At 41.6% G+C, this 24,170-nt stretch overlaps 1 protein-coding gene across 3 annotated transcripts in view; it reads right to left on the minus strand.

Moving 5' to 3' along the window:
* Positions 1-24,170, minus strand: part of LOC141139235 (cysteine-rich venom protein-like) — a 300,818-nt gene that overhangs the window by 174,921 nt on the left and 101,727 nt on the right. For all 3 annotated transcript variants that reach the window (XM_073625169.1, XM_073625171.1, XM_073625170.1), the window contains one exon: positions 3,208-3,297. In XM_073625169.1, the coding sequence (XP_073481270.1) occupies positions 3,208-3,297 (90 nt within the window). The remainder of the gene's footprint in view (positions 1-3,207; positions 3,298-24,170) is intronic.

Here is a 24,170-nt window from a genome sequence, read left to right on the forward strand (position 1 = left end):
GGTGTTGCTGAGCTCACTGGTGCGTTCTTTCTTTTTAAAGTGGATGTAAACCCAATGTCATCCTTTCTAAACTACTGCCATAGGGGTTATCTATAAGGATATACATGCCGCCTGCATGTATCTTTACCTGTCAAATGTCTCCCCTCTGTCTGTTATGAGACCAGAAAAACTGCAGATTCTGTGGGTGGGTCTGTTGTCTGGAGCTCGGTGGGTGGAGTCGTGATGTCAGTAGACTCCCCGCCCACCTCTACACTCCCCTTGCCAATATGCATTTTACACTAAACTTCTGCTGAACTTCTGCTATGATCTCTAACATCCAGTGAAAAGACAGGAAAGTAACCACAGGACTTCAGCATGCCAAATCATGCTGAGGTGTGGAACAGCCAATCCTTGCAGAGCTGCTGAAGAAAGGAGTGGGGGTGGGAATTAAAAAATAATGCATGTCTTAGGCTAGTGCACGAGATATGTAAATAGCCTGTCACTCACAGCAAGGGGGAGGGTTTGACAAAGTTTCTCTCTGTTTGTCAAGTTTTATCTCACTGAACAATAAAAGAAGATTGCTCAGAGCTGGATTAACTCTTTGTGGCAAGACTGGGCTCAAATGATAGGAAATCTTATACTCTACATTATGACATTAAAAAAAAAGCTGAAAAACCTGATTTGGATTTAAACACCCTCAAATTAAAGCTGAAAGTCTACAGTTAAAGCACATCTTGCTTGTTTCATTTCAAATCCATTGTGGTCGTGTATAGAGCCAAAAAGATTAGAATTGTGTCGATGTCCCAATATTTATGGACCTGACTGTATCTACACTCACCTGCCACTTTATTAGGTACACCTGTTCAATTGCTTGGTAACGCAAATTGCTAATCAGCCAAATACTAGGGAAAAACTCTATGCATTTAGCCATCTAGATGTGGTGAAGATGACTTGCTGAAGATCAGCAACCGAGCATCAGAATGGGGAAGAGAGGGGATTCAAGTGACTTTGAATGTGGCATGGTTGTTTGTGCCAGACGGGCTGGTCTGAATATTTAAAAAACAACTGATCCACTGGGATTTTCACACACAACCATCTCTAGGGTTTACAGAAAATGGTCCAAAAAAGAGAAAATATCCAGTGAGCGGCAGTTGTGTGGACGAAAATGCCTTGAAACGGAGGCTGCAATTTGCACAGGCTCACCAAAATTAGACAATAGAAGATTGGAAAAACGCTGCCTGGTCTCATGAGTCTCCATTTCAGCTGCAACATTCAGATGGTAGGTTCAGAATTTGGTGTTAACAACATGAAAGCATGGATCCATACTGCCTTGTATCAACGGTTCAGGCTGGTGGTGGTGGTGTCATGGTGTGGGGGATATTTTCTTGGAACACTTGGGGCCCCTTAGTACTAATTAAGCATTGTTTAAAAACCACAGCCTACCTGAGTATTGTTGCTGACCATGTCCATCCCTTTATGACTACAGTGTACCCATCTTCTGATGGCTACTTCCAGCAAGATAATGCACCATGTCACAAAGCTCAAATCATCTCAAAACTGGTTTCTTGTATTTGACAATAAGTTCAATGTACTCCAATGGCCTCCACAGTCACCAGATCTCAATCCAATAGAGCACCTTTGGAATGTGCTGGAACAGAGGATTGACATCATGGATGTGCAGCCAACAAATCTGAAGCAACTGCGTGATGTTATCATGTCAGTATGGACCAAAATCTCTGAGGAATATTTCCAACACCTTGTTGAATCTATGCCACAAAGAATTAAGGCAGTTCTCAAGGCAAAATGGGGTCCAATCAGGTACTAGTAAGGTGTACCTAATAAAGTGGCGGGTGAGTGTATATAGAAATACACAGATCAGATGTTCAAACTTTAATTACTACTTGCTTGTTGTAGGTGAGTAACTCACAAAGTATTGACTTTTCTGGATCAGATTATCAGACAAGCAGCAAGCATAGGTACAAATTTTCTTTAAAGCGTATGTAAAGCCAAAACACTTTTCAATTTGGGTAGAATGTGGAAGAGTTAGAATATGTGAAATATTATTGTTGTCTGTGTCCTCACTGGGAAGATCCACCATCACTATCTGTCCTGGTAAGCATTGTGCTCAGTTCGGGAAGTTATGGGCAACCTACATTTTTGAGTTGTCACAGGAACTGCAACAGAACGGAGGACCTTCAATGGTGATATCTGCTCCACGGGCAACTGCTCAATCAGGGATTTACACTTGCTTTGGAGAGATCTCTTCTTACTTCCTGCTGTGTCTCTGGGACAGGAAGTAGAGGCAATTCTTCCTGACAGGACACAGACAGAAAAAAAAAAAACTTACAGGGGTCTAAACAACTTACTTTATCCAAAACTGGTAAAAATAAGGTTTGGACTTTACATACACTTTAAACAGGTCATCTAGTGCCCAGGGCGATAATGCCAAATGGTGACCCCCCCCCCCCCTCAAAACATATGAGCATTATGTGTCAGCAAAAATTCCCTTTGCAAGCCAAAATTCTCCTCAAAGAAAAATACCCCCTTTTCCAGGACAGATCCCCCCTCCCAGCTTAAATCCTCTCCCTCCCCAAATTCCCCCTCCTAGCACAAATCCTCTACCCCTCAAATTTTCCCGCTGAGCATAAATCCTCTCCCCCCCTCCAATCTTCCCTCTCTCAGCACAAATACACCTCATGTCCCCTCTCTTAGCACTAATCCACCCCCCCCAACTCCCAACTTCCCTTCCTAGCACAAATCCCCCAATCATCCCTGATAACACAAATATTCCCCCACTCCTAATCACCCCTTCTAGCAAAAATCCCCACTGTGCCCCGGGCAGCCAGCCCTTCTGCCCACCCCTTGTCGCAGCCCTGCCGATTACATTCCCTAAAAACCAGATGATCACTATAGGGAAGACTGACATATGAATATGAAGTCAAATGAGCAAAACATAGGAAACAACATACAAAAAAATGTGAAGTCAAAGTAACAGTTACAATAATATCTCATCTGTATGATTTTCTTGGTATCGTACAGAAGTGTCTAACCATTGCCCTTTTTGAGCAATGTGTGTTGATGGATTTGCTGTTGTCAATGCTGTTGTGATCATTAGCCATTGACATTGTCCTCTATTGTTGCTTCCCAATATAATGATAATAATGTAATGACATCACACCATATTTCCTTTATACCTTGTGCTAGTAAATGTGAACAATGTCAACATACATTATCAGAAGGCTCATTGGATTCTTCTTTTTTATGATCCTCTTCTGTATCCGAACTGCTTCCCTCATCCTCCTCATACTCCGATCTTTTCTATAAGAGAAACATAGGCTTTATTATTGGTTACAAATATTTTATTACATTATTTGCAAACATTAGAGGTTTTATCTAAGAATTAGTTCCTTAGAACTAAAATGTAAAGCTGAACTCCAGGCAAACAGCTAAATGCACAGATGTAATACATATAAGAAACTTTTTTTTCTACCAAAGGATTTATTTTTCTGTCCATTTATTTTTTGTTCCATCCAGTCCTCAGATATACACAGCTTTTCCACATAGCACAGCAAGGTGGATGGATAACTTCACAGTTAAAGCAGAAATATATTTCCCCGCTCTCAGGCAATGTTGTGTCCGCCAGCTCCCTCACCCACACTGACATCTTCTCACAGGTCTCTTCCCTCACCCACACTTGATTGGCCTGGCCAAGATAATGCAACAGCTGCACATGGCAGGATTGCACGCCCAAGGTAGTTTACGGTGTAAGAAGAAGGAACCATTTTTATCGTAAAAGTAACATATTGGAGTTGATTTACGAAAGCTGGAGAGTGCAAAATTGGATGCAGCTTTGGATGGTAGTTAATCAGCATCTATCTTCAGCTTGTTCAATTAACCACTTCAGCCCCGGAAGATTTGGCCCCTTAATGACCAGGCCATATTTTGCGATACGGCACTGCGTCGTTTTAACTGACAATTGCACTGCTGTGCGATGTTGTACAAAAACAAAACTGATGTCCTTTTTTTCCCACAAATAGAGCTTTCTTTTGGTGGTATTTGATCACCTCTGCGATTTTTGATTTTTGCGCTATAAACAAAAAAAGAGTGACAATTTTGAAAAAAAAACTATATTTTTTACTTTTTGCTATAATAAATATCCCCCAAATTTTTTTTAAAAAACAAATTTCTTCTTCAGTTTAGGCTGATATGTATTCTTCTACATATTTTTGGTAAAAAAAAATCGCAATAAGTGTATACTGACTGGTTTGCGCAAAAGTTATAGCAATTACAAAATAGGGGACAGATTAATGGCATTTTTATTATTAATTTTTTTTTTTTTTTTTACTAGTAATGGCGGCGATCTGTGATTTTTATTGGGACTGCAACATTGCTGCGGACAGATCGGAAACGTTTGATACTTTTTTGGGACCATTGGCATTTATACAGCAATCAGAGCTAAAAATAGACACTGATTTCTGTTTAAATGTCACTGGCAGGGAAGGGGTTAACACTAGGGGGTGATCAAGGGGTTAACTGTGTTCCCTATGTGTGTTCTAACTGTGGGCAGAAAGTGGCTGACTAGAGGAGAAGATAGATCATTGTTCCTACTTAGTAGGAACACACTATCTGTCTCCTCTCCCCTGACAGAACCAGGATTTGTGTATTTACACACACAGATCCTGGTTCTCGCTCTTTCACGAGCGATCGCGGGTGCCCGGCCTTGCTAGAGCATCTTAAAGAGCCAACGTACAGCTACGACGGCTCGCCCAGGGGAGCCATCCTGCCGCAGTATAACTACGGCAGCTGGTCGGGAATCCGTTAAAGCGGACCTTCAGTCATTTTTTAAACTTTCCATCTATTAAATCTTCTGCCCCTGTTTTTTAACTTTGGCTAGTAAAACATTTTTTTCTGCCAATAAATACCTTATACAACCCACTTCCTGTTTCATGTCTGGTCATTAGCCTAGGCTTATGACATCATGCACAGCTCTCTCTTTCACTCTCGTGAGAGTTTGCCAGGAACAGAGGGGGGATAAGTCATTAAGATGACCAATGAGAGCTGCAGGGCTGGAGGTGTGCCTCTGTGTAAATCCAGGAAGTGAACAGGCAGCAGCTTCAGCTGCCCACAGTGAAAATGGATGCAGCCAGACTTAGTGGAGAGAGATTTCTACAGCATTTTTGGCAAGTACAGATTCACAGTGTATATAAAATAATATGCAAAGTGGTTGGAGGGAAGCATACCTCCCAACTTTTTGAGATGGGAATGAGGGACACCTACTAGCAAAAGTATGTAGGCATAGGACACACCCCCTGCCACACCCCCTTAAAGGAGAATAAACCAAAAATTAAAGATTAGTTGAACCCACAAGAGCTTTTTTTCACCTCTACTATTCCATTTATTGGCTTTTGAAATTTACAAATGCAGCAAATTTGGAAATTGGATGAAAGGTTTAGCACTGGGAAACACTTTTTGAAAGATAAATAGTGCATTTTATATATAACTATATAGATCATACCAAAATGAGGGACAAATGAGGAGGAAAAAGGGACAGAGGGACATTGCTTCAAATCTGGGAAGGGTAACAACTCATCCAGTGAGAGTGGGGGGGAAGCTAATGGAAAGGATAGACATATTCTGATGTTAGGGGAATCAATTCTTAGAAGGACAGAGAGAGCGATCAGTGACAAAGATCTAAAGTGTATGCTGTCTACAGGGCGCTCGGGTTCGGCACATCACAGATCTGGTGGACAAATTACTAGGGGGGGCTGGGGAAGACCCAGCTATCATGGTGCACGTTGGCACCAATGACAAAGTCAAAGGCAGATGGAGTGTCCTAAAGAATGATTTTAGGGACTTAGGAGCTAAATTGAGAAAAAGGACCTCCAAGGTAGTATTCTTAGGAATACTACCGATACCTCGAGCCACACTAGAAAGGCAGAGGGAGATTAGGGAAGTAAGCAAGTGGCTGAGGAGCTGGTGTAGTAAGGGGGGGTTTAGGTTTCTGGAGAACTGGGCCGACTTCTCAGTCGGTCACCAGTTCTATAGAAAGGAAGGAATGCACCTAAATGAGGAGGGTGCAGATCTGCTGGAAGTGAAGATGGCTGAAAAGTTAGAGGGGTCAGACGGGGGGGGTCCAGAAGTGGAGATAGTCAGCAATGAACATATTCCAGTGGGGAGTATTGAGGGCATTAGTGGTAGGTTGACTAAAGCACATAAACCCAAGGTAAGTATAGTAACAAGTCCTATTTGCAGTCTCGGAACACCCAATAAGAGGACAGTATGTGACCAGTCTAAACTACGTGGCATGTTCACCAATGCCAGGAGCCTGGCGGACAAGATGGGTAAACTAGAGTTATTGTTGAACGAGGAGGATTTAGATTTTGTGGGAATTTCAGAGACCTGGTTCAACAGCTCTCATTATTGGCTGTCAACTATTCAAGGGTATTCCCTTTATCGCAGGGACAGAGAGGGTAAAAAAGGGGGAAGAGTATGCCTATATATCAAGAATAATGTACAAGTGAATGTGAGAGATGACATCAATAAGGGAGCTAAGGAGGAGGTGGAATCCTTATGGGTAGAGCTCCAAAGGGATGAAGCTAAGGGAAAATAATACTGGGAGTAGGGATGAGCTTCGAGTTCGAGTCGAACTCATGTTCGACTCGAACATTGGCTGTTCGCAAGTTCGCCGAACAGCGAACAATTTGGGGTGTTCGCGGCAAATTCGAATGCCGCGGAACACCCTTTAAAAGTCTATGGGAGAAATCAAAAGTGCTAATTTTAAAGGCTAATATGCAAATTATTTTCATAAAAAGTGTTTGGGGACCCAGGTCCTGCCCCAGGGGACATGGATCAATGCAAAAAAAAGTTTTAAAAACGGCCGTTTTTTCAGGAGCAGTGATTTTAATAATGCTTAAAGTCAAACAATAAAAGTGTAATATCCCTTTAAATTTCGTACCTGGGGGGTGTCTATAGTATGCCTGTAAAGGGGCGCATGTTTCCTGTGTTTAGAACAGTCTGACAGCAAAATGACATTTTGAAGGAAAAAACTCATTTAAAACTACCCGTGGCTATTGCATTGCCGACAATACACATAGAAGTTCATTGATAAAAACGGCATGGGAATTCCCCAAAGGGGAACCCCGAACCAAAATTTAAAAAAAAATGACGTGGGAGTCCCCCTAAATTCCATACCAGGCCCTTCAGGTCTGGTATGGATATTAAGGGGAACTCCGGCCAAAATTTAAAAAAAAAAATGAGGTGGAGTTCCCCCTAAATTCCATACCAGACCCTTCAGGTCTGGTATGGATTTTAAGGGGAACCCCGCGCCAAAAAAAAAAAAAAAAAACGGCGTGGGGTCCCCCCAAAAATCCATACCAGACCCTTTTCCGAGCACGCAACCTGGCAGGCCGCAGGAAAAGAGGGGGGGACGAGAGTGCGCCCCCCCTCCTGAACCGTACCAGGCCACATGCCCTCAACATTGGGAGGGTGCTTTGGGGTAGCCCCCCAAAACACCTTGTCCCCATGTTGATGAGGACAAGGGCCTCATCCCCACAACCCTGGCCGGTGGTTGTGGGGGTCTGCGGGCGGGGGGCTTATCGGAATCTGGAAGCCCCCTTTAACAAGGGGACCCCCAGATCCCGGCCCCCCCCTGTGTGAAATGGTAAGGGGGTACAAAAGTACCCCTACCATTTCACTAAAAAACTGTCAAAAATGTTAAAAATGACAAGAGACAGTTTTTGACAATTCCTTTATTTAAATACTTCTTCTTTCTTCTATCTTCCTTCATCTTCTGGTTCTTCTGGTTCTTCTGGCTCTTCTGGTTCTTCCTCCGGCGTTCTCGTCCAGCATCTCCTCCGCGGCGTCTTCTATCTTCTTCTCCTCGGGCCGCTCCGCACCCATGGCATGGGGGGAGGCTCCCGCTCTTCTCATCTTCTTCATCTTCTTCTCTTCTTCTCTTCTTCATTTTCTTCTCCGGGCCGCTCCGCATCCATGCTGGCATGAAGGGAGGCTCCCGCTGTGTGACGGCGCTCCTCGTCTGACAGTTCTTAAATAACGGGGGGCGGGGCCACCCGGTGACCCCACCCCCTCTGACGCACGGTGACTTGACGGGACTTCCCTGTGACGTCACGGGGAATGCCACAGGGAAGTCCCGTCATGTCCCGTGCGTCAGAGGGGGGCGGGGTCACCGGGTGGCCCCGCCCCCCGTTATTTAGGAACTGTCAGACGAGGAGCGCCGTCACACAGCGGGAGCCTCCCTTCATGCCAGCATGGATGCGGAGCGGCCCGGAGAAGAAAATGAAGAAGAGAAGAAGAGAAGAAGAGAAGAAGATGAAGAAGAAGAGAAGAGCGGGAGCCTCCCCCCATGCCATGGGTGCGGAGCGGCCCGAGGAGAAGAAGATAGAAGACGCCGCGGAGGAGATGCTGGACGAGAACGCCGGAGGAAGAACCAGAAGAGCCAGAAGAACCAGAAGAACCAGAAGAACCAGAAGATGAAGGAAGATAGAAGAAAGAAGAAGTATTTAAATAAAGGAATTGTCAAAAACTGTCTCTTGTCATTTTTAACATTTTTGACAGTTTTTTAGTGAAATGGTAGGGGTACTTTCGTACCCCCTTACCATTTCACACAAGGGGGGGGCCGGGATCTGGGGGTCCCCTTGTTAAAGGGGGCTTCCAGATTCCGATAAGCCCCCCGCCCGCAGACCCCCACAACCACCGGCCAGGGTTGTGGGGATGAGGCCCTTGTCCTCATCAACATGGGGACAAGGTGTTTTGGGGGGCTACCCCAAAGCACCCTCCCAATGTTGAGGGCATGTGGCCTGGTACGGTTCAGGAGGGGGGGGGCGCACTCTCGTCCCCCCCTCTTTTCCTGCGGCCTGCCAGGTTGCGTGCTCGGATAAGGGTCTGGTATGGATTTTTGGGGGGACCCCACGCCGTTTTTTTTTTTTTTTTTGGCGCGGGGTTCCCCTTAAAATCCATACCAGACCTGCAGGGTCTGGTATGGAATTTAAGGGGAACCCCACGTCATTTTTTTTTTAAATTTTGGCCGGGGTTCCCCTTAATATCCATACCAGACCTGAAGGGCCTGGTATGGAATTTAGGGGGACTCCCACGTCATTTTTTTTTTTTTTATTTTGGTTCGGGGTTCCCATTTGGGGAATTCCCATGCCGTTTTTATCAATGAACTTCTATGTGTATTGTCGGCAATGCAATAGCCGCGGGTAGTTTTAAATGAGTTTTTTCCTTCAAAATGTCATTTTGCTGTCAGACTGTTCTAAACACAGGAAACATGCGCCCCTTTACAGGCATACTATAGACACCCCCCAGGTACGAAATTTAAAGGGATATTACACTTTTATTGTTTGACTTTAAGCATTATTAAAATCAGTGCTCCTGAAAAAACGGCCGTTTTTAAAACTTTTTTTTGCATTGATCCATGTCCCCTGGGGCAGGACCCAGGTCCCCAAACACTTTTTATGACAATAACTTGCATATTAGCCTTTAAAATTAGCACTTTTGATTATTCATGTTCGTGTCCCATAGACTTTAAAGTGACCTCCTATCACAATTTGGATTAGCAGCAAGGATGGCAAGTGTTATCATAATGGGGGATTATAATTATCCAGACATAGACTGGGCAGAGGGAACCACGCATTCACCTAAGGCTCGCCAGTTCCTAAATGTCTTGCAGGACAATTTCATGGGTCAGATGGTGGACACACCAACTAGAAACAAGGCGTTACTAGATCTGCTTATTACCAACAATACAAACCTGATCACGGATGTGGAAATACGGGCCAATTTAGGAAAAAGCGATCACAGGTCAATTGGCTTCAGTATAAATCACACAAATAAGAAACACAAGGGGAACACAAAGACACTGAATTTCAAAAGAGCCAACTTTCCTAAACCACGAACCTTGCTAGAAGATATAAATTGGGATAAAATATTGGAAACAAAGAACACGGAGGAGAGATGGGTTTGCTTTAAGAGCATATTAAATAAGGGCATTAGCCAGTGCATCCCATTTGAAAATAAATTTAAAACAGCGAACAAAAGTCCTGGATGTCTTAACTCTAATGTAAAAATGTATATAAAGTAAAGGAGAAGGCCTTCAAAAAATACAAGGCTGAAGGATCATCATCAGCATTCAGACTTTACATGAATGCAACAAGATATGTAAGGGTGCAATTAGGGCGGCTAAGATAGAACACGAAAGACACATAGCGGAGGAGAGCAAAAAAATCCCAAGAAATACTTTAAGTATATAAACAGTAAAAAAGGGAGGACAGACCGTATTGGCCCCATAAAGAATGAGGAATAATATCTGGTTACAAAGAATGGGGAGATAGTGAAGGTATTGAATTTGTCCTTCTCCTCAGTCTTCACAAGGTAATCAAGGGGCTTTAGTAATCAAAACTGCAGTGTTTGTCCTCATGACACACCACAGGAAGCACCCTCATGGCTAACAGAGAACAGAATTAGAAATAGACTTGGGAAACTTAATATTAATAAAACACTGGGACCAAATGGCTTGCACCCGAGGGTACTTAGGGAACTCAGTCAAGTAATAGCCAGACCATTGTTCCAAATTTTTACTGACAATCTACTGACTGGAATGGTACCAGTTGATTGGAGAAAAGCCAATGTAGCACCAATATTTAAAAAAGGGCCAAAATACATCCCTGGGAATTACAGACCAGTTAGCTTAACATCAATACTAGAATGCAAGCTCTTGGAAGGGATGATAAGGGACTATATACAAGATTTTAGTAATGAAACTGAATCATTAGCGGTATTCAGCATGGATTCATGAAGAATCGTTCTTGCCAAACCAATCTATTAACCTTCTATGAGGAGGTGAGCTGCCATCTAGATAAAGGAAGGCCCATAGATGTGGTGTATCTGGATTTTTCAAAAGCATTTGACACAGTTCCCCATAAACGTTTACTGTACAAAGTAAGGTCTGTTGGCATTGACCATAGGGTGAGTACATGGATTGAAAACTGGCTACAAGGGTGAGTTCAGAGGGTGGTAAAAATGGGCAATACTTGGAATGGTCAAGGGTGGGTAGTGGGGTCCCACAGGGTTCTGTGCTGGGACCAATCTTATTTAATTTGTTCATAAACAACCTGGAGGATGGGGTAAACAGTTCAATCTCTGTATTTGTGGACAATACTAAGCTAAGCAGGGCAATAACTTCTCTGCAAGATGTGTAAACCTTGCAAGAAGATCTGAACAAATTAATGGGGTGGGCAACTACATGGCAAATTAGGTTTAATGTAGAAAAATGTAAAATAATGCATTTGGGTGGCAAAAATATGAATGCAATCTACTCACTAGGGGATGAACCTCTGGGGGAATCTAGGATGGAAAAGGACCTGGGGGTCCTAGTAGATGATAGGCTCAGGAATGGCATGCAATGCCAAGCTGCTGCTAACAAAGCAAACAGAATATTGGCATGCATTAAAAAGGGGATAAAACTCCAGGGATAAAGCGATAATTCTCCCACTCTATAAGACTTTGGTCCGGCCTCACCTAGAGTATGCTGTCCAGTTCTGGGCACCAGTCCTCAGGAAGGATGTACTGGAAATGGAGCGAGTACAAGAAGGGAAACAAAGCTAATAAAGGGTCTGAAGGATATTAGTTATGAAGAAAGGTTGCGAGCACTGAACTTATTCTCTCTGGAGAAGAGATGCTTGAGAGGGGATATGATTTAAATTTCCAAATACCATACTGGTGAGTGGTGACCCCACAATAGGGATGAAACGCAGAAGGGAGTTTAATAAGACGCGTGGTCACTCACTCAAGATTAGAAGAAAGGAGGTTTAACCTTAAACTGGGTAGAGGGTTCTTTACTGTAAGAGTGGCAAGGATGTGGAATTCCCTTCCGCAGGTGGTGGTTTCAGCATTCGTTCAGGTGCTTATCTAATAGTTTAAAAAAAACTATTAGATAAGCACCTGAACGACCGCAACATACAGGGATATACAATGTAATAGTGACATATAATCACACACATAGGTTGGACTTGATGGACTTGTGTCTTTTTTCAACCCCACCTACTATGTAACTATGTAACTATGTATTTGATTGTGATGAAGTACATATAGTGATGTCCAGGTTTATCAATGCTGCTTTGGTTCCTTAAAGAAAGTATTAGTAATGAAGAGGTCATTGTACCAACAGAAGCTGATTAGTTTATTTTCCTGCTTCATTTCTGTTACTATGACCATGACCATGTTAGTAATGAAGAGGTCACTGTGGCAACAAAAGCTAAGTTTTTTTTTTTTCCCCTGCTTAACCTCTCTAGCGGTATTCCTGAGTCTGGCTCGGGGTGGATTTTTAGTACCAAAAGCGGTAACCCCGAGCCAAACTAGGGAACGGAATCGCAGGATCCATGTAGAGGTTACTTACATTGTCCCCTGGATCCTGCGATGTCTCCCCGCTGTGATCTGCGAGCCGCCGTGTCTCGCTCAATTCACAGTGTCGAGCTCCGTTCCCTGCGAGCGTTGCGATGCACGGGGACGGAGTTCGGCGCCAAATTCAAAAAGCAAAAAACACAGTATAGATACAGTATACTGTAATCTTACAGATTACAGTACTGTATCAAATAATTACACATCCCCTTTGTCCCTAGTGGTTTGTCCAGTGTCTTGCATGCAGTCTTATATTATAAATACTATTCTATCTGCCAGGAAACTGGACATTGTCCATAGCAACCAAAAAATGCCCGTTTACGTCAAAAGTGCTTTTAGACCAGCTAGAAAACAGCGATAATAAATTAGAATCACTTGCAGAATTGAGCGATAGTGATTCGTGGGGAAATTCATCATCAAACACTAAAAGTAATGACAGCGACAATTCTGCAACTGAACAAATTTCAGTGTTTTTGATTTGATTACATTATTGAACATTTTTTATTATTATTATATTATTATTTGTTATTATTATTTATAGTTATTTATTATATTATAATTTTTTTTTTCGTTTTTCAAACTTTATCATACCCAGGATGTCTACTAGAATCTTGTTTGGACAGATTTAAGTGAGTTATTCCTAAGAATTATAGGCCTACAATTTAAAACGCCAAATTTCCATGCAAAATAATTGTACCACTTTCAGCATCAAAAATCTGAAATAATCATACCGCCAGGGAGGTTAAATTGAATGCCAAGTATGGATATGTTGTACATAGTTACCTTGGCCCACCTTGGGCCAAGGTAACTATGTATATACCATACCTGGCCGATTCCCCTGGAAGCTGGAAATCAGTGAAGTAGATACGAAAACTACAGTGATCTCCTCTTGCTTATGGGTCCCGTGCTGCCCTTCTGCTGTGTGAACACAGGAGGTTATCCACTTGGCTTTGCCCTTTCTGAACGAATGCAAAGAGTTCTCTGATTGGACAAGGTGAACAGGAAGATGACATCAGACTCTCCAGCCACTCGACATAGAACCTAGAAGCAAATGGAGATCACTGAAGTATCGGTGTCTCCCAGCTTCCAGGTGCATTGGCCAGGTATGGTATATACATTGCACTGAAAAAGTATTCATACCCCTTGAAATTTTCCACATTTTGCCATGTTACAACCAAAAAATGTGAATGTATTTTATTGGGATTTTATACACTAGACCAACACCAGGTGTACCATAATTATGAAGTAGAAGGAAAATGATAAATGGTTTTCACATTTTTTTTTACAAATAAATATCTGAAAAGTGTGGTGTGCATTTGTATTCAGCCCTCTTTACTCTGATACCCCTAACTAAAATCTAGTGGAACCAATTGCCTTCAGAAGTCACCCAATTAGTAAATAGAGCCACGTGGGTGTAATTTAATCTCTGTAAATACAGCTGTTCTGTGAAGCCCTCAGAGGTTTGTTAGATAATCTCAGTGAACAAACAATGAAGATCATGAAGATCAAGGAACACACCAGACAGGTCATGAATAAAGTTGTGGAGAAGTTTAAAGCAGGGTTAGGTTATAAAATAATATCAAAAGCTTTGAACATCTCACTTAGCACTGATCAATCCATTATCCGAAAATGGAAAGAGTATGGCACAACTGCAAACTTACCAAGACATGGCTGCCCACCTAAACTTACAGGCCGGGCAAGGAGAGCATTAATCAGAGAAGAGGCCCGCGGTAACTCTGGAGTAGGGATGGGCCGAATGGACCCCTGTTCGGTTCGCACCAGGACTTTCAAACACAGCGAAAGTTCGGACCTGAATAACAAACCCCATTAAAGTCAATGGGACCTGAACATCAAAAATCAAAAGTGCCCATTTTGAAGGCTTATATGCAAGTAATTGGGCATACAATGGTTATAGAGGTCCGGGTCCTGCCCTGGGGGACATATATCAATAAAAAACAGTTTGTGAAAAACGTCAGTGATTTTTTTATTTTTCCTTGTCAAAAGAAGTTTATTGAGTATACAATATTATAAAGATACATAAAGTAAGTTTACAAGGATCTATAAAGTAAGCTCATTGTTTTACAGTGGGGATTATATAGGTAAATATCATGAAATTTCAAATATTAAACATTGGGTTCACGTAAACCTAAATTAAAGATATATATCATTTCCTTAGTTACTTTTGTAGGTATTTAAATGATTTATACCTACTATATATATTGTTTACAGGTAGAGTGTATATAGGTCAAATAAATTCTGATAATGAGCTTTAATCATAAGGTGGAGAAAAGGAAAGAGAAAGAAGAAAAAGGGTAGAAAGGCAGAGGTATGGTCCACAAGGTTGTCCCGCTCGTCAGTTTATTATTCTTTTTAGTTCTCTTTGAAGGCTTAGAATGGGTGTCTCTGTAAGTCATTTAATCTGTTACCATGGCAACAGGACAGAGTCATTGAAATTTGACAGGAACTGTTGTTTTATCCAAGGATGCCAAAGTTTTTCAAATTTTGGAATTTGATTTTGATCGATGGCTACCATCTTAGCATGGGACATTGTATTATTCATTCTGTGAATTGTTTCTGCTAGTACCAACGTAGGAGATTTCCATGCTTTGGCCACTGTTTGTTTTGCAGCCGTTATTAGTTGGATCATAAGTTTGAATTGAGAGAGTGTTAACCATTCCGGTTTTAGATTAAGTAAAGTTATATATGGATCTGGTTGTATTATTTTTTTAAATATTTTAGATGCAATCACGAAGACTTCCTTCCAGAAGGTTTGGATTACTGGGCACGTCCACCATATGTGTAAATGTGTGCCTATTTCTGGGCATCCTCGAAAACAAAGAGCTGAGGTATTAGGTGAATATTTTGCCACTCTAGCGGGTACAAGGTACCAGCGAGTTAGGACTTTATAATTTGTCTCCAGTGCTAGGATGTTGGGTGAGGATGACTTAGATGTGAGCCATATGTTAGACCAGTCCGTGTCTTCTAAAGTTCGTCCCAGGTCCTCCTCCCACCTCTGAACGTAAGAGGGTCTATTAAGATTTACTACTCCATATAATTGATTATAAAGTGATGAAATTGTACCTTTAGCAAATGGATCTTTTGTACAGATTGATTCAAAAATGGATAATTGGGATAATGGTGTATCCCCCTTTAGGAATGGTGTATAGAAATTTTTGATTTGGAGATATCTAAATATCTCAGAGTTTGGTAGATCATATTTTTCTCTAAGCGATGGGAATGAAAGGAATGATTTAGATGCTATGAAGTCATTTAGTGTCTGAAAGCCTGATGTTGTCCAAGCTTTAAAAGAATTTGGGTAGATCCATGCCGGATAAAAGGCCGGATTTCTGATAAAAGAAAGGAGAGGATTGTGTGGAGATTGTAACTGATATTTGGTTTTTAGTTTATCCCAGAGAGATAAGAAGTGTTTAGTTATGGGATTATGAATTTTAAAGCGGTCTTTAGGATCAAGCCATAACAAGTTTGATATTAATAGAGGGTCATTTTCTGAAGCCTCTATAAATACCCATAATGGGATTTCCTGTTTTGCATGGTATTTGGACAGACTGGCCAAATGTGCTGCTCTGTAGTAGTTAGTAAAATTAGGGTATCCCAGGCCTCCTTTATTTTTGGGAAGATGTAATGTGTGTATAGGTATACGTGGTTTAGAAGAGCCCCATATAAATGAAGTTGCTCTTTTTTGTACTATTCTCAAAAAAAAGGAAGGAATTGGAATAGGGAGGACTCTGAATAGATAAAGCAATTTGGGTAGAATAGTCATTTTGATTGCATTAATCTTCCCTATCCAGGATAAAGGAAGTTGCGACCATTGTTTTATTAGATTTGTGATCTGTCTTAATACAGGAGGATAATTGGTTGAGAATAAGTCAGAATGAGATGCTGTTAAATGAATTCCAAGATATGGGATTGATTTTTCTGCCAATGTGAATGGGAGTGCAGCCCTAGCCGGGACCAATTCCATGTTTGTGAGCGAAATATTAAGCACTAGGCATTTCTTAGGATTAATCATAAGGCCGGATAGGGCTGCAAATCCATCAAGAGCTGGTATTAAGTTAGGACCAGAGACCTGTGGTGATGATAGAAAAAGTAATATATCGTCTGCAAATATACATAATTTGTGTGTAATACCTCCTACTTCAATGCCAGTTATAGTTTGGTTTGTTCTGATGTATTGGGCCATGGGTTCGAGTATAAGGGCAAATAATAAGGGAGATAACGGGCAACCCTGTCGGGTACCTCTTTCGATATTAAAGGCATCAGATTTGTATCCAGCGTATTTTATATAGGCTTTGGGTTTATTATATAATGCTTTGATCCATGTTAAAAAGTGGGGTCCAAAACCCCATTTTTGTAATGAATATTGCATATATTGCCAGGATACTGTGTCAAATGCCCTCTTAATATCGAGAGATAGAAAACATAAAGGGATTTTCCGTTTTTTAGCAATATGTGCCAATAACACTGCCCTGCGTATATTATCACCTGCCTGTCTATTTGGCATGAAGCCTACTTGATCTCTACGTATTAATTTTCCTATAATGCTATTGAGGCGTTTTGCTATTATTTTTGCTAATAATTTAATATCAAGGTTTAACAGAGAGATAGGCCGATAATTCACACAGGAAGTATCATCAGAAAGGGGTTTTGGGATCATACAAACAATTCCATTAGTGTTTCTTGCCGAAAAGAATGTCCTTCTAGAAGTTTGTTAAAAGTTTCAGTGAGAATGGGAGAGAGTATTTCTGAGAATGTTTTATAGTATAAAGCCGAGTAGCCGTCTGGGCCTGGTCTTTTGTTAAGTTTTAGATCTTTTATGGCGTTAGCAACTTCATCTATAGTTATAGGCTCATCCAAACTGCTTTTTTGATTCTGAGACAACTCAGGTAAGGTTATTTTTGAGAAGAAGGATTCAGCCTCTGTAGGAATAAATTCATTGTTTGTCTTGTATAAAGTTGCGAGATGTGAGTGAAATTTATGGACTATTTTAACTGGATTACAAGTATAAACATTTTTTGATAATTTCAAACGTATTGGTTTGAAAGATTTGTTAGTTGAATTTAATGCCTGAGCCAAATATGTACCTGGTTTGTTTGTATTCATGTAGAAATTGTGTTTGGAGCATTTGAGGGATTTATCAACTGACTCAGTGAGAAATAGATCGTATTCCAATCTAGATTTTTCCAGATGAGATTTTGTACTCTGAGATGGATTATCTTGGAATGATATGTAGGCTGCATTAAAATTGAGTTCTAGTTTTTTTGCTAGATTTTTGCGTTCCCGTTTAAATAGTGCCATTTGTCTTTGTATTGTACCACGCAAGACAGGCTTATGAGCTTCCCACAGTTTTATTGGGGAAATGTCTGTTGTATTATTAATTGATATGTATTCCTTTAAAGCTTGTTCAATGGCCATCTGATGTAGTGGGTGTTTGAGCATTATGTCCGGTAAGTACCATGTTGGGTCATGCGCTTTTGGTATGGCTGAGGCTATAGTAGTGTATACTGCATTATGGTCAGACCACGGAATCGGAATTATATCTGATGCAATAATTTCTGGTATCATTCCTATTGTTAGAAAAATATGATCTATTCTGGTGAAGGTTTGATGAGGGTGCGAGAAATAAGTGAATTTCTTTTTCATTGGGTTACTTTCTCTCCACGAATCTACCAGATTGTATTTGGAAAGAAGTTGAGAAAAAGGTAATCTAGAGGTTATTTTGGATGGTGTAAAAGGTGATTTATCTAGAAATGGGAGGAGGACCTGGTTCGAATCCCCGCACATTATCACTGTTCCTATTTTGTGTGTATTAATCACTTGTAATATATGTGAGAGGAATGGTGTAGGTAGTTTGTTAGGAGCGTAGTAGGAAATCACCGTGATTGCTGTATCCATTATATAACCCATGAGTATCAGGTATCTACCTTCTGGGTCTTTAATTTCTGATGATAAGGTGAATGGTGTGGATCGGTGAAATGCAATTAGAGTACCCCTTTGTTTGGTACAGGCAGAAGCCGTGTAAATTTGTTGATAAAAAGGAGAAATATATTTTGGAGTAGAATCTTTGGTGAAGTGTGTTTCTTGGAGGCATACTATGTGAGCCTTCTTGTTATGGAAAGTACGGAAGGCTTTGGTCCTTTTTTGAGGGACATTTATTCCCTGAACATTCAGGGAAAGTATATTCAGTGGTGCCATGGCAACAGATCAAATAGTTTTGACTTACTTTTTGTTATGCAGAGCTGACTGCGCAGATCAACCTGTGTGGACTGAAGAGATGAAAAGATAGAAAAGAAACCAGTGAATTCTGGAGTAAAGAGTAAACAAAAAACATATGAGATTAGATGATACATTGTATAAATTATTTTTTGCAAGTAATCACAATTTACCCGTGAAAGAGAATAAATATCTCTCTCAGGGGAATAAGTACCTTCGTCACACTCCCACATAATATGGTTGGGAGAATGAGGAGGGCTAATGGGGGTACACGGAACTTCCGCTTACAGGAGAGAAGTGCTATGTCAAAAGACATCAAAATGATGATTCATTAATTGGAGTGCAGAATATAGTTTTTGTTGAAATTATTTATTCCAGGGTGGTTGTATATGGTTAGTCTTGCCCTAGGCTAAATAATTCGGTTAGAAAGGTACTGTTAGTAACTTTGGTATTGATGAAGATAGTTTGAATTATTTTGGGATTTTAACCCTTTTAGAGTAAACAATTACATATTTTATTCATATGTAACTGTTTAGATATGTTAACTCATAAAATTGAGGTTGTATTGCTTCAGATTAGAATAAACAAAAACATAGTTCTAGGAACTAGTTAGGTACTAATATATTTGTTTTAAGAAAAGAAAGAAAAAGCTTCCATTACTTCTGGATTATTGAACATATTTGTCCTAAAAAGTAATAAATCTATTGTTATTACCTGAAAATATATAACTGAACAAGAATTTCCTTATTTCACTTATATATTCTAAGGCTATATGAATCAGAAGTAATAAGAAATATAACTGGAATGTAACTTGATCCCATACAGTGTGTGACTATCAGAATGCAGTTACATTCAGTTATAAATACAGGTTTTTTATAGAGAACCATCTCTTAGTATAATAAATGAAGAGATATCAGGAATTAGGATGTCAGTCCATTGAATCTTCTTGGTCCATGGATGATGTGGCATGACGGCCTCTTTTGTGAGAATGATGATTCCCATTTTGTTCTGAAATTTTCTGGGTGCTGCCTGAAGGTAAAGATGATGCCATTCTTCTGCATGTGGGGGTGTGGCTGGTTGTGGGTTCTGTCAGATTTAATTTTAAAAGGGTTTGTTGTAGTTCATCTGCTGATCTGCTTCTGTAAATTTTACCTTGGTAGTTAAATCTGACTGAAAAGGGGAAGCCCCATCGATACATAATGTTGTGGCGTTGCAGTTCCATTAGTTGGGGTTTCATGGATCGTCTTTTAGTAATAGTAAGTTGGGATAGGTCAGCAAAAATTTGATAATTGTGTCCTTGAAAATTAAGTTCCTTTTTTTCTCTTGCAGCAATTAGTATTTGTTCTTTCGTTCTGTAATAATGAAATTTTGTGATTATATCACGTGGGGGTCCGTCTTTCTTTTTGGCTGTGAGGGCTCTGTGTACTCTGTCCAGTTCTAAACGTTCAATAGGGATATCTGGCTTTAGTTCTTGTAATAGAGCAGTAATAGTAGATTGCAGGTCTGTCACAGTTTCAGGTATTCCCCTTATGCGCAAGTTTGAACATCTGGCTCTATTTTCGTAATCTTCGAGCTTAGTTTAAAGTATTAAATTCTCTTCTTTTAATTGTTCCAATTCTGTTATATTTTCTTGGGTTGTAATTTTAATTTCATCAATTTTTATTTCTAAGGCTGCGGTGCGGTTTCCCAGCTCTCTTATTTCTTTGGTTAGGCTGTTTGTTATTTGGTCTGAGGTTTGTTTTAAAGCCTTATGAAGCATCTTTTCAAATTGTAATAATATTACTGGGGATGCTGAGGAGGCTTGTGGAGAAGTTTGTGAGAGGATTTGTTCTGTATCTGACTCAAATGGAGAGTCTTGCTGTGACATTTTCTGTCTGTGAGAGCGCCCTGATGCTGTATCTTGTGAGGTGACTGGAGCTGCTTCAGCTGCAGTGAGTGCCTGTGAGCTCTTTGTGAGGTGATTTTTATTTCTGCCACGGCTTCCACCCAGTACCATATTTCCTGCCCAAACTTTCACAGTTTGTTCCCTGGGGCAAAAAGGTTCAAATGGATACCTTTTGAGCCTGCAGGCTCCGCTTTGTCCTTCTCTTCTCTCCTCAGTGGTGTGGAGCTCTAACAATGCATGTCTGCTCCGCTAGGCTCCGCCTCCTGTCCCCCGATTTTTTTATTTTTAAAGTGAAAGCATAAAAATGAAAAAAACGGGGGCGTGGCTTGGCGCGCGGCGGAGATGGCTGCTCACTGAGGAGGCTCTGAGACACACGCGGAGGTTCTGAGCCCTAACACCCGACCTACAGCTCACAAATGCCGGGCAGAAAGCTACATTGGACGCCTGGACCACAGACACGCCGAAACTCGGCTTCTGCCAGTGCCAACATCGCTGAAATCTTCCGACATAAATCAGCGGCCCGTAGCGGGACCCCGAGAAGCAAGATGGCGCCGACGCCACAGGAGGAAGGAGAGAGCGAGGACTCACTGTCCGCTTCTGAAGACACCAGTAGGGGTAAGTCCAAACCGGACCACCCGCTCACATTTGCGGACATGTCGGTATTTGCTGCGGACATAAAAGCTACGTTTTCTGCCGCCATAACGGACTTGAAAACAAGCATGATGGTGATAAATGAAAAAATGGCGGCGGCCGAAAGTGCAGGCAGACAGAGAGATAAAGCAATCCACAAACTAGAGCTGGTTTCATCAAACCATATACAGCATTTTTTTAACATGAACAGACACATTGAAGATCTCGATAACAAGGGGAGGAGGTGTAATATCAGAGTCAGGGGGATCCCGGAATCAGTGGATCAAGATCAGATCACTACAGTACTCCGGAGAGTCTTCAACAGCCTGCTAGAGAGACAGGAAGACACGGAAATCAATTTCGTAAGAGCTCACAGAGCTCTCAGGCCCAGAGGCTCAGATACCGCACCGCCCCGTGACATAATCTGTTGCTTACAAAGCTTTGCTATTAAAGAAGAGATCATGCGAAAAGCGAGACAAAATGAGCAAATCATATTTAATGGCGCCACAATTATGCTGTTCCAGGATCTCTCCCAGATTACTTTAAAGAACAGACGTGCACTGCGACCCCTGCTGGAGAAACTGAGAGCAAAAGACTTGAGATATACCTGGAGATTTCCCTTTGCACTCACAGTTACATATAATGGCCATCAAGTTATCCTGCGTTCGCCAGCAGATTTCTGTGAAGCACTAGACCTGGAACCAATGGATTTACCGGAATGGTATGAGGAAATTTTACAACCAACCCTGATCAGGAGCCCCCCCACCTCCCCACTCTCTTCTCCAGACAAAAGGCTATCGAAAAAACATAAACAGAATAAAGGAAACAGCTCCCATGCAGATACCCCAAGAAGATTGGTCGGCACATCCAGAGCCCAGGAATGTGAATAGCTCCATGTGTACCACAATGGACATGATCTTAACAAACCTGCAGTCCAAACCACAACTTTTACAGTTCTGATGTTCATGTCATATTGCTGTCGCCTGTGGAACATTTCCCCCAAGGGGGGGGGATGATGAAGGAAGGGGGAAAAAAGGATAGACACTCCCACAAACATCACCCGGAGGGATACTTATGACAGCATTCCATAGCTCTCTGCACAGCTATTAAGCTTAAGATGCGAACTCTGAAGCTTATTCAGGAGGAGACCTAACCCTCCAGCTCCATATCTCTTGTTGATTGAAGGTAGGGCCTTGATCCCAGACGCGACGACAGATGTGCCCTGGACGTGGCTCACTGCTACATCAACACATAGCCCTGAAGCAATGGGATTTTGGCAAGAAAATACAAACCACGAAGATTTACAAACTGTACGAGAGCGAGAGGAATAGATGGAAGATGGTTAATAGGAGTAAAAACTGTTTGTTGTCGCCACCTCCTCCCTCCCCCCCTTTTCCCTCCCCCCCCTTTCCTCGGCCTCCCCCCCCCTCCCCCACCTCCCCTCTACCTCACCATCCCCCCCTCCTTCCCTCTACCTCACAACCTATTCCCCCCCCCCCCTTTTTTTTTTTTTTTTTTTTTTTTTTTCCTTCTCTCCTACTGCCCTGAACAGATTTATTGTATGCAAATTAGATCTGATTATGTACATATATAGGGGGCGTATCCACAGGTGACAGCTAAGACTATCTAATTTGTTGATAGTCGGATGACATAATTGTTATAGTTATCTTCTGTGAGTTCAGGTTCTGGTTTTCACGTTTAGACCCGAGTTTACTTGCTACACATCCTGGTCGGGTGTGACCTTAATAATACCAATATTTTTACTATTGTGAACCTCTGTGTGTGTCACGTTGAGACTGTTCATTCATAGTTTCCACAGCACTCCACTTACTTGGAGCCTAAGCTATGCTTAGTCGTAGTCGCTTCCCACAACCCCCACAAATTTTACTTGATATTTTACGACTGGGGGTACATCTCCACCTGGGGTGGTTTAGGTATCTCTGGAGATTGACCCCCATAGTAATAACTCTCTGCTAAACCTTTCTCCTCTTTTACTACTCACCCTTTTTCTTTCTTCTTCTCTACTTTCCCTTTTGCTTACTAGGGGAGGGGCACCCGCTCGGGCTATTAGAGATATTCTATTTCTAAGTGAAGAACAAGTGTCAAACCTCATATAACAGTCTTATCTTTACAGATTCGAAGTCCGTCCGTCTCCTCCTTTGCCGACACTATGGTATACTCATCGCTGGGGAATCGTCCCCTTGTGATATCTCACAACATCAGAGGCTTAAATATACCCGAGCGACGTTCCACCCTGCTCAGAGAACTTAAAAAAGGTAAACCTCAGTTTGTTTTCCTACAAGAGACTCATTTTAAAACAAACAACATCCCCAAATTAACATCCCCACAGTTCCCGAGAGCCTTCCACGCTACCACACCCGACTCTAAATCAAAAGGGGTCACGATACTAATAGGCAGAGACACATCATTTAAACTAAATGAACAGTTGTGTGACCCTGAGGGCAGATTTGTGTTCTTGAAGGGTACATACAATGACATGCCTTTGACTCTCGCCAATGTATACTTCCCAAATAAGTCTCACATAACTTTCTGCCAACTCATCGTGAAGAGGCTACAGGAGTTCGCCGATGGTTGTATTATACATGGGGGAGATTTTAATGTACCTCTAAACCCACTTCTGGATACGTCCAATGGAAGGACTTGCATTACCTATAAAATCCTGAAAAAGATCAAATCACTCCTCCACAAGCTCCAGTTGGTGGACTCCTGGCGCTTCCTTAATCCCGATGGTAGAGATTACACCCATTTCTCGACACCACACAACAGATACGCACGACTGGATTACATATTTGTCCCTCAGAGAGATCTATCAAAAATTACCGCTGCAAAAATAGGTACACAAACAATATCAGACCACGCACCTATCTCACTGACATTGGACTTACAGAACTCAAGTAGACAACAGCAGACATGGAGACTGAACACGTCTTTATTATCAGATCCGACACTCTTACCTGTACTTACAAACAACATAACCGATTTCTTCAAACATAATAATACACCGGGGATA

This window comes from Aquarana catesbeiana, linkage group LG04 (genome assembly GCF_042186555.1).
Source record: "Aquarana catesbeiana isolate 2022-GZ linkage group LG04, ASM4218655v1, whole genome shotgun sequence".
Lineage (NCBI taxonomy): Eukaryota > Metazoa > Chordata > Amphibia > Anura > Ranidae > Aquarana > Aquarana catesbeiana.